This window comes from Prionailurus viverrinus, chromosome C2 (genome assembly GCF_022837055.1).
Source record: "Prionailurus viverrinus isolate Anna chromosome C2, UM_Priviv_1.0, whole genome shotgun sequence".
Classification (NCBI taxonomy): domain Eukaryota; kingdom Metazoa; phylum Chordata; class Mammalia; order Carnivora; family Felidae; genus Prionailurus; species Prionailurus viverrinus.
This window is the reverse complement of record NC_062569.1, coordinates 144,779,743-144,794,375: the sequence shown is the minus strand read 5'-3', so window position 1 is coordinate 144,794,375 and position 14,633 is coordinate 144,779,743. Positions and strand designations below refer to the sequence as shown.

Sequence of the window (14,633 nt, the reverse complement as noted above, 5' to 3'; positions counted from 1 at the left end):
GGAGGAAGCCCTGTATTGGGCTGAGCATGGAGCCTGCTTAAGATTCTCTCTCTCTATCCCTCTGTCCCTCTCTCCTACTTGTGCTCTCTCACTTTCTCTCCCCCCCCCCCCAGAAAAAGTATGCTTTCTGACACCACATACAAGATACTCAGGTATTGGGTGAATGAATGAATGAATGCACCTTAAGATACATTAGGTCTGTTTTGTACTTCTTTCCTATTCTAGGTTGGTATGTCTGTGGACATGTTTTTCAGATAGACTGACTCCGTTTAGGTCAGTCCTCCAAAATCCATACTTAGGAAAAAAAAAAAAATCTCTATGAATGTTAATGCACAGCCAGCAAACATTTATATAGAACATTCCCCAGAAAGCTCAAAGGAAATTAAGCCAAAATGATCAAATGCTGATGATTTCCCCAGGGAACTGTCCTTGTCCTTCTACGAGAAATAGTCTCCAAACCTACATTGCTAAAATAGACTGTCTTCCAGCGTTCGAACGTGGCAGTCAAAAGAAATCAAGAAAAGGAGGGGCGCTGGAATCTGCCCCTTTCGCAGTTCTGCATCTGTAAATGGAAGCGAAGCAATTTTACAAGAGATTATCTCCGGTCTGAATAGGAAAGAAGCCACTCTAATCTCAGAGTACGGGAGGTACCCCCCCCCCCCCCCTTCTTCTCTTTCCTCTTCATCCTCGCCGGAGTTAAAACAGCAGCTCTGCTATTCTCTGAGATACTCGCGTCCGAGAAGGCGATTCTCCATCTAGTGATGGGAAGAGTCCTAGTTGGGCATCCCCCACGACCCCCTAACGGGCGCGCAGGGACACTACCAAGAAGGCCTTTCTACCAGTCACAGCGCACGGCGGAAACTGCCTCGGTTCCGACCAGTAGATAAGATTTTCTCGGTCTCGAGTATGCAACGCTCAATCGACTTTCCAAGCAGCACAGCGCAAAGTTGAGGGCAAGGGAAGACGGCATGTGTGTGTGTGTGTGTGTGTGCGCGCGCGCGCGTGAGTGAGTGTCTGGATCGCTGGTGTTGGGGCGGGCAGTAAATCAAGGGTGGGGCCAGCGAGGGGAGGAGGAAAGCAAGGACTGAGAGAGGCAAGAGCGTGGCTCCGATCCCAGTTAACCTGCCGGAGCCCATCCTGCCTGCTCAGAGCCCCTGTACCAACTCACCCAGTCCCCTCTCTCCATCCTCCTCCGCCTTCGTTCCCCGTTTCCTCTCCTTCTCTGGCTGCCTCCTCCCCCTACCCCCCCTAACCCCCGCCCCCCGCCCCCCGCCCCCTCCACTCTCCATCGGACCGGAGGACGAATGAGGAAGACGTGCCCGCAAATTGGGACAGCAACTTTCCCCAGCTGGTCTCTGGGCTCCGGGAGCAGAAGCGCGCCGGTCCTCCGCCGTCCGCGGCCCACGAAGGAGGAGCAGCAGCGGTGATGGGCTAGCGGCAGAAGCGAGGAGCCCCGAGCGAGCCCCGCGTCGCCAGCCAGCTCCGCGTTCCCACGCCCGCGCCCTCGAAATCTCTCCGGGGGTGGGGGGAGCGCTCAGGGGTGCCGCCGCCGAGCATCCCAGGGAGGATGAGGCAGGGAGCCGGCCCGGGCGCGCTGCATCTCGCGGGCGTGCGGCCGCGGCTGGGGCTCGGCAGGAATTAAGAAGCCGAGAAGATGGAGAGCCGCGCACTCCTCGCCCAGCCCGGGCTCCGGACCAGGGAAACCGGCTGGGCGCTCCTCTATTTCCTCTGCTGCGTCCTCCCCCAGACCGCCCCGCAAGTACTCAGGATCGGTGAGTGAGCCCCGGGGAGCGCTCCGGGCCGCCGGCTCGCGGGACGCGGCGGCTCCCTGGGCCGGCGCGAGGGCAGCGGGTCCCGGGGTGGCAGCGCGCGCCGGCGCAGGGGCAGAGCCCGGGGGTGGCGAGGGCAGCGCGCAAGGGAGGCTCCGGGAAAGGGGAAGCCGCGTCACTGCTGCCCTCCCGGAGAGTGCCGGGCTTCCCCGCCAGGGACGGTTGGCGGGTTTTTTCAATCCAGGCTTCGGGAACGCGGACAGGAGTTCAGGGGGCCAGGCTCTCCGGGGCGGGCACCCCACTCCGGGCGCGGGGTCGCGCGCGGCTGCAGCCAGTTGCTTCGGGCGCGGAGATGCGCTCTCCGGCCGTCTGGGTGGACGTCGGGCGGTCCAGATGCGCAGCCCGGGTCCCTGGCAACCCGGGCGCCGGGGAGTCAAAGGCATGTCCGTATCTCAAGAGTAAAATGTGGGGACCGCGGGGATTTCCCACAGCCGGCTAACCCCGACCTTCCAAGTTTTCGTCCCCAAGTTGCGTTCTTCTACATGGAGCCTCCAAAGTCTGGAGGGTTCCACCAGTGTGGGGCAGAACCCGGATCTGGCTCTGTGGCCGAGAGTTCAAGGAGGGGAGAGAACAGTCAGCCAACACCAGCAGCAGACACCTAAGCGCCCCATTTGATCCCCAATTTGCCACGCCTGCGGGCCACTGAGAATGATCCAGTCCCCCGTCAAAATAACTCCCTGGAAGACTCTGGACTTCGTTCTCAGGTGGAATAAAAAGAGACTGGGAGGCTGAGTGTAGGAGCCCTGGGGCAGCCTAAAAAAGAGCAAAAGGCAAGGACATTGGAAGGGGGTGGGTACTTTGCTAGGGTGTGGATTTCTATACCTACAGGCACAGCGCCCACCGCAGTGTAGTAGTGGAGACACTGAGCGATTTCTAGGCTGTTAGGGTGGAGGTGGGGGGTGAAAAACCCCTTTGCCTTTAATGTTCTCCCTTCCATACTAAACCCAATCTCTATTCCCTTAGTCTCAGCTTGCCCTCCTCCTTCCCCAATCAGCTACGCCTCTTAGACACACACAGAGAGAGCCACAGGTGAAGCTGAGACACCACATGGGCCTCCCAGCTTTTCCAGTCTCCCACTGGAGGTAGCAAGAGTGAAGTCCTGAGTTCTAAGGGTTTCTAATTCACACCCTTTCCAGGAACCCACAGGATCTGCAGGATGTGCATGGAATAGTGTAGAGCATTCCACCCAGCGAGGCCCCTGAGCAGCTGAAATTTCTCAATAACTTTACTGATGCTGGCCTGCAATTAGCAAACCTCTTTCCAAAGATTCAGAAACTAGTTCTTGTCACTCAACATGACTATTTTGTTTAAAATATATATATATAGAGAGAGAGAGAGAAAGAAATTTACTACTATGAAATGCATTTTCTCCAGATATGTGGGATCTAATTTTCAAAAAAGATCCCTAATACTAATTTTTACTGCAGATATATTTTTCTAGATTACAGATAATGATAATGTGCATTTTTGGATAATTTAGACTGTCCACTAAAAGAGTTCTAAAGCATTCGTTGTACAAAAAAAAAAAAAAATACTACTTGTAACTAAAATACCCTTCACCTGAAGTATGTTGTAGCCTTAATATCCTGTCCCCCCCCCACCCGCCACCATGGATGCAATCAGCCCTCCACAATCCAATAACAAAATTTCTTTGAACAGTACTAAATAAATGATGAATGCGTTACAATTTCCAACACCTAATAACTTAATTGGTGTTTTGCTTATGACTTATATATTTTAAAGGAGACAAATCTAAAAAGTGAGAGAGAGAGGGGGGTGGAAATCTTGACATACTAGAACAGGCTATTCCAGCCAATAGCCCTCCTTTCTGTATAACAAACTTAAGGTAGCATTTTCCTCCCCTGCATTCCCCAAATCTAAAGGAATTCCCAGAAGGGGTGGAAAAGGATGTTTTAAAACATATTTGTTCACAGATCTGAGTATTTACAAGCAATTACACTCATCCATTTAAAAGTGGTTTTCAAAGTGAGAACAACCCAACATGATTCACTGACCTTAAAATATATGGTACAGGATAATGAGATTTCCTTTTTCCAAATGGGAGCTGAAATGCATAAAGTAAAATTGCATGGCCTGATGCTGTTTATGTGCAGTACAAATGTCTTACTCCTTCTGGCTCTGAGTGACCTATGGTTGGTGTAAGCACTACGTGTATGTACCTCAGGACTGTGCTTACTTTTAAGTGGACATTTCAGCACCATGGAAACCAGCCTTAGCTCAGAGGCAACCTGCCTCTCTACAGGGAGTTTCTTATGTCAGCCAAGTCCAACACGGAATACAAAATATCAAAGGAGTTAGGGACTAAGCAAGTGTGTAAAGTATGTGGGGAGCAGGGAGGGGGGAAGCAAAGAGAAGAATTAAAATGTGTTCTCTTTTTTTTTTTTATCTCTCATCCTTTTTCTCTTTCCTACAAACCACAAACCATCCAACCAACCAACCAACAAAAAGGGGCTCTTGATTATTGACTTCCGTGTTTTCCAGTAACTTAACATATCCAAAGTAGACCATTAATGTTAGGCGCCTTGCACTGTGCGTATATGAAAAGGCATTTGAATGCTTCAATAAATTAATTGGTGGTCTACTTTTCTTGTGAGTGTCTGCTTAAATTTCAGCTATTGAGGAAAATGAATGAAAGGTATAAACTTTAAGATAAAATTCATGCCTGCTAAATATTAACGAGGTCATTTAGTATGCATATAGGCATGGTTATTACACATACTGTGGGTATCCTTTGTAAAGTTTACAACCTCATGTCACAGATTAGAGACATGAAGGGGGTCCAATGGAATGTAGGTTCCCTAAACATTACCACTACCCTCCAGAGGTTGCCCAGCAACCTGCATGGAAGGGAAATATGGTTAGCTGCTGGGAATTCCCTAGGGGATGCTGGATCATCCTTTCTTCTCTGTATACATATGGTGTATGTTAACAACCAGTTAATCTCTGTGTATCTAACCCCCCCCCCCGCCACACACACACACACACACACACACACACACACTTGAGCTTCAGAATCACATGGCCAACCAACCTGTACCTAATAGTTACAGCAGGGTCTGGATGACCTTATTTGACAATGGCACACCTCCATTAGTTGAAATAGAAAAGAGAAGAAAAGAAAAGAGGAAAGGAAAGGAAAGGAAAGGAAAGGAAAGGAAAAAATTTCTTGGACAGATGTATCGTACTTGTAATAATAATCATAACAGAAAGATATATTTATATACTATATTTTTACATATCATGTCAACATACACAGTCAAAGAGGTGGGGGTAAAAGCATAGAGTTGAGAGTTAAGTGGTGGGAACCAGGCTTTCTGACACGATTTGTTGTCACAAAGCACAAGTTTGGGTCCCCGCTCCAGGACTCAATGGCTATGTCAGCCAGAGTTGTTCAGTCTCACCAGGCCTACATTTTGTATCTGAAAAATCCAATTAAACAATTGCAACCTCACAGCGACGTTAATAAGAGTACAAAAAACAGAATATAAAAGTGCTCTCAGCAGTATATTGCATACATTAATTGCATTATAATTGTTTTGTGGTTTTATTTTTACATTATTATTATTGTCATTCTCTTTCTGAACAGACTCAATAGTAAATGTGTTATATTTTTTATTACACATTTAATATTTCCGAGCCCAGATCACTCCTCTGAATTAGCAGTAATGCTGTCCGCCTTTCCTGTTTCATAGGGAGGGGATCAAAGAAACAATTTTTGTGATGTGCAAACAAACCACTAAAAACTATATTACTATTATGTAATCAAATATGGTAAATAAAGAGAAATATTGTGGAAATTTATATCGATAGCATGGAAAGTTAAATGACAATATAGTTGTCCAGATGATTTTATTTCCTTAAGACAGATCTAAATGGATTTTATTTTAATTATCAAGTTGGCCATAACATCATTTTTTAATATTTACCCCTAAGGAGGCCCAAAGCTCCAAACTTTGCTTCATGTATATTTGTGTTTTTGCTTGTGAGTGTAGAAAACTCACAACCTCATTCATGAGCCACGAATTCCTTCCTTCTTTTAATATTCATTCTTCACTCAGCAGATCTTCACTATGTGCTTATTCCTCTACCATGGGCCAGACATAATTCTAGATAGAGGCCGTGTGCACAACAGTGAACAAAAGAGATAAACACACCTCCCCCTGGAAGCATGTATTCTGATGGTGGATGCTGTATGTAACCGCTGAAGTTTTTCATCAGGACTTCAGTGCAGACACGTTTTACTTTTTAATTCCAAATGTTACTCTCGAAGAGTTTTCAATTAATCTTGTGCCATCGATTTATTATATGAAAGGAATTGTCAACATAGAATAAGTTCAAGCCCACAAAGGCCCAGAGGACAGAGTGGGTTCATTCTGCCAAACCTAGAACAGAAGCTCTTAGGAAGATGTGTTTGGCCTGAGGTCGATTTCACCCTGACGAGAGTGTTCCTAACATCAACTTGAGAACTCCATCGGTCCCTGAAAAATCTGAGAGAGAAATGGTCTGAGAGCATGATGAAAAGAGACTGGCTGATATGAACATATTTCTGCACACATGCAGACCTCTTACCATATTGTTTTATCTGCATGATTCTTCTTTTCCGTAATATTAATTTTACAAGCCCAGTGTTTATCCTACATAAACCTGAACTGTAGCTGCCTTTCCTGTATGGTTTCTCATCACCAGTTTTTAATGAGAAGACCATGACTTGGTAACTTTGCCTAAGTTCAAGTGCTGGTTACTAGAAAGTCCAGAACTTGAAGCTAGCTATTCTGATCTCAAGTTTCAAGTTCCTTGCATTAAAGTATGCTGTATTGTGTATGGACTTATCTGTGCAGTTATATAACCATTTAAGCTGAGATCAAACATAGGTGAGCTGTTGCTCTCAGTAACTCAGGGATAACCACATCAATCAAAGTTAAAGTAATTTCTATTTGAGTATATTGTAGGCAGTTAGCAAAGAGAAAAGTTGGCATTGTTATTTGATTCTCCATAATTTCTCTTTAAGAGGGGGTTAAGGAAGGCAATCCAGTTGGAGGGAAAGCCTAGAAAACACACCATTTATAATCAGATTGTTCACTTCATCGAAATGCTTTTGAGGGAATCTGGTGGTGGTGATTTCCCATAGCCTCTTAATACCCTTCTGTTGTTCCACTGATAACCATATAATGTAGAAAATATCATCTATGTTCTAGAATTTTCCAGAAGTTGTTTCTCCTAGAAGAAAGACTGGAGACTTCCAGGTAGAAAGGAACTCTCTTTCCTAACTGCCTTTTCCTAATTGGCTGACCTTGAAAAGATTGCTAATGTGGGGAGAATGTTGAGGAGGGGGCTGTTTTGTTAGCTAGAGAAGCAGAAATAACCACAGACTCATGGGTCTGTGGCAAAAATGAAATGCGACATCGTATGTAAAATGAACGTCATATGGTAGAGTTGACCAAAGCACTTCCCCTTCTTTCTCCCTGTTAATGAACAGGGAAGGAATTTTGTGCTGTAAAATAATTTATTTGTGTGGCTAAGTATGGAGAAATCTTGTCCCTTAGAGATTCAGGAGACAAATTTATATTAAAAGCTTTTTGTGATTCTGCACGAAGAAACCTGTTTCTTTTCTTTTTTTTTTTTTTCCTTTTTTTTTGACTCCAGCGTTTCGTACATTTTCCTTATCAGAGGACTCTTAACTTGAATCACAGCTATTAATGTCTCACTGAACATATCTGTTCTCAGAACGTATCTGAGGAAACACTGGCCAATACAATCGCTGAAATTTTCAACGTTTATTTATTTTTGGGACAGAGAGAGACAGAGCATGAACGGGGGAGGGGCAGAGAGAGAGGGAGACACAGAATCGGAAACAGGCTCCAGGCTCCGAGCCATCAGCCCAGAGCCTGACGCGGGGCTCGAACTCCCAGACCGTGAGATCGTGACCTGGCTGAAGTCGGACGCCCAACCGACTGCGCCACCCAGGCGCCCCTACAATCGCTGAAATTTTCAATGCACACATAACTCACATGACTGCACACCTAGTGCTTCTTCAGGTCTAACTAAAATGCTGTCCACTCTACTTCAGAACTTTTTTTACAAAGCTTAAATTGTAAAATTGATCTTTGAACAAGAGGTTAGGGGCAACGACCACTGGGTGGTTGGAAATCCTCACGTAGCTTTTGATTCCCCCAAAACTTATCTACTAATTGCTTACTGTAAGCCGGAAGCCGGACGGAAAATATAAACAGTTGACGAGTTTAGATTTTGTAGTCATATGTATTATACCCTGTATCCTTATAATAAAGTAAGCTAGTATAATAAAGTAAGCTTATTAAGAAAATAAGAGAACATACATTTATAGTACTATACTGTGTTTATGGGGAAAATCTGCATATAAGTAGATTCATGTAGTTCAAACCCATGTAGTTCAAGGGTCAATTTTACATCTAAATGTTTGGATACTTGTTGTTCTTTATTATATTGAAAACATTTTTGAAACCACATTACCTATCCTGAAAGGTATGTTATTTTTATTACCGCAAAATGTGATATGGGACAATTTTCCTGATTTTTTTCACTACACTTACTTTTTAACATGGTTTTAAATGGAAAAAAATATTAAATTTATAATATATTTTCCAAGACTATAATCTGTAGTAAATTAAAAGTCTATCTTTATTTAAAGTTCAACCTACTTATTTCTTTTTAAATGCATATCTGATTTTTTTCAATGATCAATTTTCATGGAGAAATGAAAATTTCTTTTTAAATAAAAAGAAATGTATACCAGCTACATAAACTTTGTAAGTTTGTCTTGATTTACTGCTGAGATCAAGCTGTCATATCAAATTGGAAAAACCTGTAATCTTATTACATCAACATTATAGTATTAGTAATAATAAATCAAATGGAAAAATGGTTTATCCTGGAGGAGAAAACAAACAAACAGGTAAAAATATTTGATTTTGTATCTATGTTATTTATGAACTACTAAAAAATAAAAATCTTTAACTTCCCCAAATCACTTAAATGATAGTTTATTCTTTTTGTTCTTATAAAAAATTTTAAGTTTTTTTTTAAAGCATGTAATTTTGTCTAATGCTATGTTAACACATTTATTAAACACAATGTAAAATTAGTTAGAAAGTGGAATTAAGAGGCAAGGACATTGATTAAATGAAGAGTATACTCCTACTGACCACAAATCAATCTCACAGAAACACTCTACAATAGTGAAAACACTTTTCTTTAGCCCTCTAAATCCTTCATATATCAGTTGGTACATTAGTTGCTAAATACATTTGAAAGATTATCCTGTTTTATGTCTTCTGATGAATTACTAATTTATTGCTGTCCTGACTTAAGAAAACAAAACACAAAATACAACAACATACAAAAGTCTATGAGTACTCTAACATTTCTACTGAATAATGTTCCAAAAGGAGCTCAACAATGCAGATTTTTGTATTAGAATTCTATATGTCCGTTTTCATTTCATAGAAATCTAATGATTAATTGTGCTTATCATCAGTTATCAGTTTAGAGACTTGTAATTCATTAGTACTTACTATTTTCCTTTAAAATGCACAATGGAAATTTAATACAATGCGTTACTTATTACACTGAACAAGTCTAAGATTATAGACTATGTTAAGGCTTATTCGACTGATTGAAGCAACCCCAAAATGGGGTGGTGCACACATGCATACATGTCCCAGTTGAGAGGGCCTAGAGACAGTGACACCTTGGTAGAAGTGAGCACACCTTGCACCCAGGTACACCTGGAGAAATGGACAATTTGGGTACTGAAGGAGAAATGTACAAGATGAGCCGGAAAAGTACGGGAGCACTCAAAAAAAATCCCATTGATGGGAATACGTTATTTATTTTTTAAATTTTTTTAATGTTTACTTATTTTTGAGAGAGAGAGGGAGAGAGAGAATGAGCAGGGGAGGGGCAGAGAGAGAGGGAGACACAGAATCCAAAACAGGCTCCCGCCCGGAGCTGTGAGCACAGAGCCCGATGCGGGGCTCGAACTCACGGACTGAGAGATCATGACCTGAGCTGAAGTTGGCCGCTTAACCGACTGAGCCCCCCAGGTGCCCCGATGGGAATATGTTAAAGGGACACAGACACCAAGTACCCGGCTCCCAATGGCCAAAACTGTTACAATTTGAGTCGCAAAATTTTAAAAAGTACTAGATTATAAGCCAAATTATAAAATACCCACGAGTCCATACTGATATAGGTAAATGATTAAATAAATAAATAAATAGACAAGAAGAGAGAAATCTCCCTACACAGAAGAGCCAGGTGACCAAGGCCAGCATCACAAGTGATGAATTGTGTTGACAGCATCTCCCCCAATCCCAACCCCCACTCTAATCACAAGAAAAACATCAAATACTAATAGAAAATACCTGACCAATACTTGTCAATTGCCAAGTCATAAAAAACAAAGTCTGGAAAACTGCCACAGCCTAAAGAAGCCTGTGGAGAGCTGACAAAGAGGTGTAATGTGTTTTTTTTTTTTTTAAGTTAATTTATTTGAGAGAGAGCACGTGAGCAGGGTAGGGACAGAGAGCGAATCCCAAGGAGGGTCCGCACGGTCAGCACAGAGCCCGATGCAGGACTCAAACTCACGAACTGTGAGATCATGACCTGAACCAAAATCAAGAGTCAGATGCTTAACCAACTGACCCACGCCAGAGTCCCTGTAATATGGAGTTCTGAATAGGATCCTGAAATAAGAAAAAAAAAAAAAAAGGACATTAGGTGAAAACTAAGGACATTTGAATCAAGATCGATATTATGTCTAATAGTGTATCAACATCACTTCATTATTTTTAACAAATGCACCATCCTCATATAAAAAGGAGTTAACAAGGAGAAACTGGAAATAGAGTATATAGGAACTCTGTACAACCCTCACAAGTTTCGTGTAAATCTAAAATTGTTCTAAAAATAAAGAAATAAGGTATATTACAAACCAAAAACAAAAAACCCACATCTTTGTTACTAATTCTGCAGTACATAAAGATCTGTAACTAATTGTATCAAGGGAAATAGAAAAATGATTGTCAATTCCATGTAATAGCTACATAAAAAGTTTTCTACAGTATCATAAAAAAGACATACAGCATCTAATGTTGGAAAAATCATGAAAGAAATAAACTTTATATAAAAATTGTTATTGATAAAATATGATGGTTATAGGTCTTCTTTAGAATTCGTCAATAACTTTGTAGAAAATCAGCCATTCACTGTTTCTATCCATTAGCATCTAGTTACTATTCTATGCCTTTTGTACTTAATTAAACATAATTTAATTTTGAATATCGATTCAGGAATTGTGACATACTCTGGTAGAGGCATTCAGTGCTAATGTCTTTGAATTAATACTCATAGCAAACTATTTGTGTGGATTTCTTTTCTTAGCAAAATTATCTAAATAGGCCCTCAGAAAATCAATACTTAATTCCTAGGGACAATAAAATACTTCATAATTCAAATTGGGGAAAGCACGGTGAAAATCAGTGATTTTTTTATGATGATTCCAGGGCAACTTTTAAGGATTTTCTTTTTCTTTTTTTTTTAATTTTAAACTTCTAAACTGTTGGATTACATAGTTTGGCAATCCATAAATAGAAGTTGCATTCCAGTGACCTGTGTTTATATTGTATAAGATGTTATTGTACTTCATCTCCTAAAAATGAATTAGTCAGTTAGAGCCATCTTTCAAGTCTAAAGGCAATATTTGCCTTTTGAATTCTGGGTAGTGTGTGTTTCTTTTGTTCTCAGTATATATTTGAACCCTAAGGCTGTTTCTATACATGTTCACTGAATTGGCAAGAGCCGTTATTTGCAATTGTGAATCATTTAAACGTTCAACAGGAGGGAATGGCTAGGAAAAGAATAGAATAAGCCCAAGAAAGAAAGATCTATTAAATATAATTTTATGATGAAATTTATGTGTTAAAGATGGAAAATGCTTAGAGAATGGTGCAGACCATAATACATGGTTTTGCGTACTTTGGATTGAGAATGTATGCAATTCATCCTTGCTTATAGATAAGAACTACAGGAGAATGAATGTAGAAAAGGGAAGCCCATTTGTTTTGCTAAGATGGTGACTTTTTATTTCACTCTGATTCCTATTAATGTTCTTGTTCTTTGCCCAATTTAAAAATGATTGGTGAAGGTCACCATTCTGTAGTTTCTAGATTAACCTAGCAGTCATTGGCACGCAGTTTGGCACATTTCTAGCCCCAGTGATTCTTAGCTTGGCCGTGTCATGTAACTTTTTAGTAGATCTATTCCCTTTTCTGTCAGAAGGGAGCTGGTGGTGAATAGGTGCCTGGGTGCACCAGCCAGTCCCTTCCAGATCTGTGTTCCCTCTACAGTGTTGGCTGTGCCGTATTGTCCTTGGTCTGAACTGAGATGCTGCACAAAGTCACGTAACCCCATGATACTCAGCATTTATAGCCACGGCATCACGTGTGTGCAAATGCAACATTGTTCATTTCCCTGAAATTAAATTTAACTATGCACACAAGCCCCTTTTTCCAACAGGACTACATCAAAGTCTTCACTTGCAATTTAAAATGTAAATCTTTTAGGAATCTCATTTCTTCCTTCCCCATACAGGGATCAAAGACTCCTCTCTTTAGGCTAGAGGCATTTGCTATCATCCCTCCAGGACATCCCCTGGGTGAAGCTTGTATTGTCTGATCCTGGGTATTGGCTTCTAACTCTATGTATCTGCTGCCTACACCCTAACTGGGGAGCCCACCTTGGCTCACTCTGGGGCTGCTGGCCCTCTGAGACTAGTCTTGCAAGTGGGCTGTTTACCCAGACAGCATTAAGGAAGAATCTCCAGCAGCAAGTTACTTCCCAGCCTGGTTGTTATCTCAGACCCTTTCTGTTCAAGCGCACAAAGCTTCTGAGTTCTCCTTCATGCACCTCGAGGCAGGTGTCCTCTGTGCTCTCTCAGAGTACACAGTGTCCGAGGGGGCTCTACTGGCCTCTTATCCCCCAAAGTACAAGAAGGGGAAGCAGAGAGCTGAATTAATCTGAACTCTGAGCTTCAGCCTGCAAACACAATGGTGGTATTTAAAGCAGAGTTTTTAAAATGAAGACAGCAATGAGGCACCTGGGTTGCTCAGTGGGTTAAGCACCGGAATCTTGATTTGGGGCTCAGGTCATGATCTCGTGGTTTGTGGGATCGAGCCCCACATTGGGACTGTGCTGACAGCGTGGAATCTACTTGGGATTCTCTCTCTCCCTCTCTCTCTCTGCCCTTCCCCCACTCGTGTGTGTGTGTGTGTGTGTGTGTGTGCGCGCACGCACGCGCACGCACTCTCTCTCAAAATAAATAAACATAAAAAATAAAATAAAATTAAGACAACAACAACGGAAGCAACGTGAGTAAACTTTTGAAATTTCAGTTTTCTGTCTTTTGCAATCCTAAGCTTTTAAGACTAAATTCTCTCCCTCTCCCTCTCTCTTTATATATATACACATATATATGTAATTATTATATGTTCTATCATAATATTATATAATTAATATATATTATATGTATTGAATACACATATTATTAAATATATTAGTGTACACATTACAATATACAATGCTACATATATAATATATTATACTATTTAATATATATATTCATATACAAATACATATATTTAAATTCCTATTTGTTTTTGTTTGTCTTTATTCTACATGGCAAAAAAAACTCACATATAAAGCTATGATTAACTAGGGAAGAACAATGGGGATAAGTACATATTAGAAAAATACTAAAAATTTGTTATAAATTATTGTTCATTATTAGTTTAATATATGCATACTCTTCTAGGAATGATATTGGGATACTTTTCTAGGAATGATAGCTAGGAGATAAGGAGAGAGAAAGGAGACCAAAAATCTCTTAGAACATGTTGTAGAATGCATATAAGTACAAAAAATGAAACATATTCTTCATAAAGCACATATACACATAAAATATACAAATAAAAATCATATAAATAAATACAGAGATACTTTTTTAAATGGTGCTTAAGACCAGTAGGGTACTCAAAGATCTTAACATCCAACTTTGTCATTGATAGATGAGAACTCTGAGACCTCAGGAACTAAACAGAGATAGAGACTTAGTAGGTGAGCCAAATTCATAACCTGCATCTCAATGTTATTTTCTTGAAAGTGTGGTTTTCTCATACAATTCATTTGAAGATTCTTAAAAACCTATATTTGAATGAATGAGAAACTATGATCAGCTAATAAAATACATAAAAGTTTCAGAATATAAGGATCACAGAACTAATCAGTTCAATCTGGATGCTCTTTTAGAGAAGGTTTTGAGTTATGTCTTTAAAAAAAAAAGCAGACAAGGGAAATGGGAATGAAGTACAGCCTAGATGCTGATAATTATTTAAAGATTAAAATCCAGGGAGATTCCAACATCTGGGGAAAATATCCGTAGAGAAATCCTAACAAAAATGCGTGAAACCACATGTATCTTGAGATTGTTTTCAAGCTTTGGGTTATGTAGGTACTTCTGGTCAACCTGTCTTCCAGTTAGTTGAGCATGAAAGAATGTCTTCATCTGCAAAGACTCTTAGAAAAATAATTAAAATAGCCATTGCAAATGAGTGGGATATAGCATAACACTTTAGAATGATTAGTGTGGACTAATATTATATTTTTATTACCTGAGTTTAATTCTAGCAAGTGTTAGCCTTCAGTTAGGCTAAATGCATTTGCAAACAAGGGAAGAACACTCAGGAATAA

At 41.0% G+C, this 14,633-nt stretch overlaps 1 protein-coding gene across 8 annotated transcripts in view; it reads left to right on the top strand.

The window, feature by feature from the left end:
• Window positions 1-1,654: 1,654 nt before the first annotated feature.
• GRIK1 (glutamate ionotropic receptor kainate type subunit 1) overlaps window positions 1,655-14,633 on the top strand; it is a 369,304-nt gene continuing 356,325 nt past the window's right edge. For all 8 annotated transcript variants that reach the window (XM_047875424.1, XM_047875423.1, XM_047875420.1 and 5 more), the window contains exon 1: window positions 1,655-1,772. In XM_047875424.1, the coding sequence (XP_047731380.1) occupies window positions 1,655-1,772 (118 nt within the window). The remainder of the gene's footprint in view (window positions 1,773-14,633) is intronic.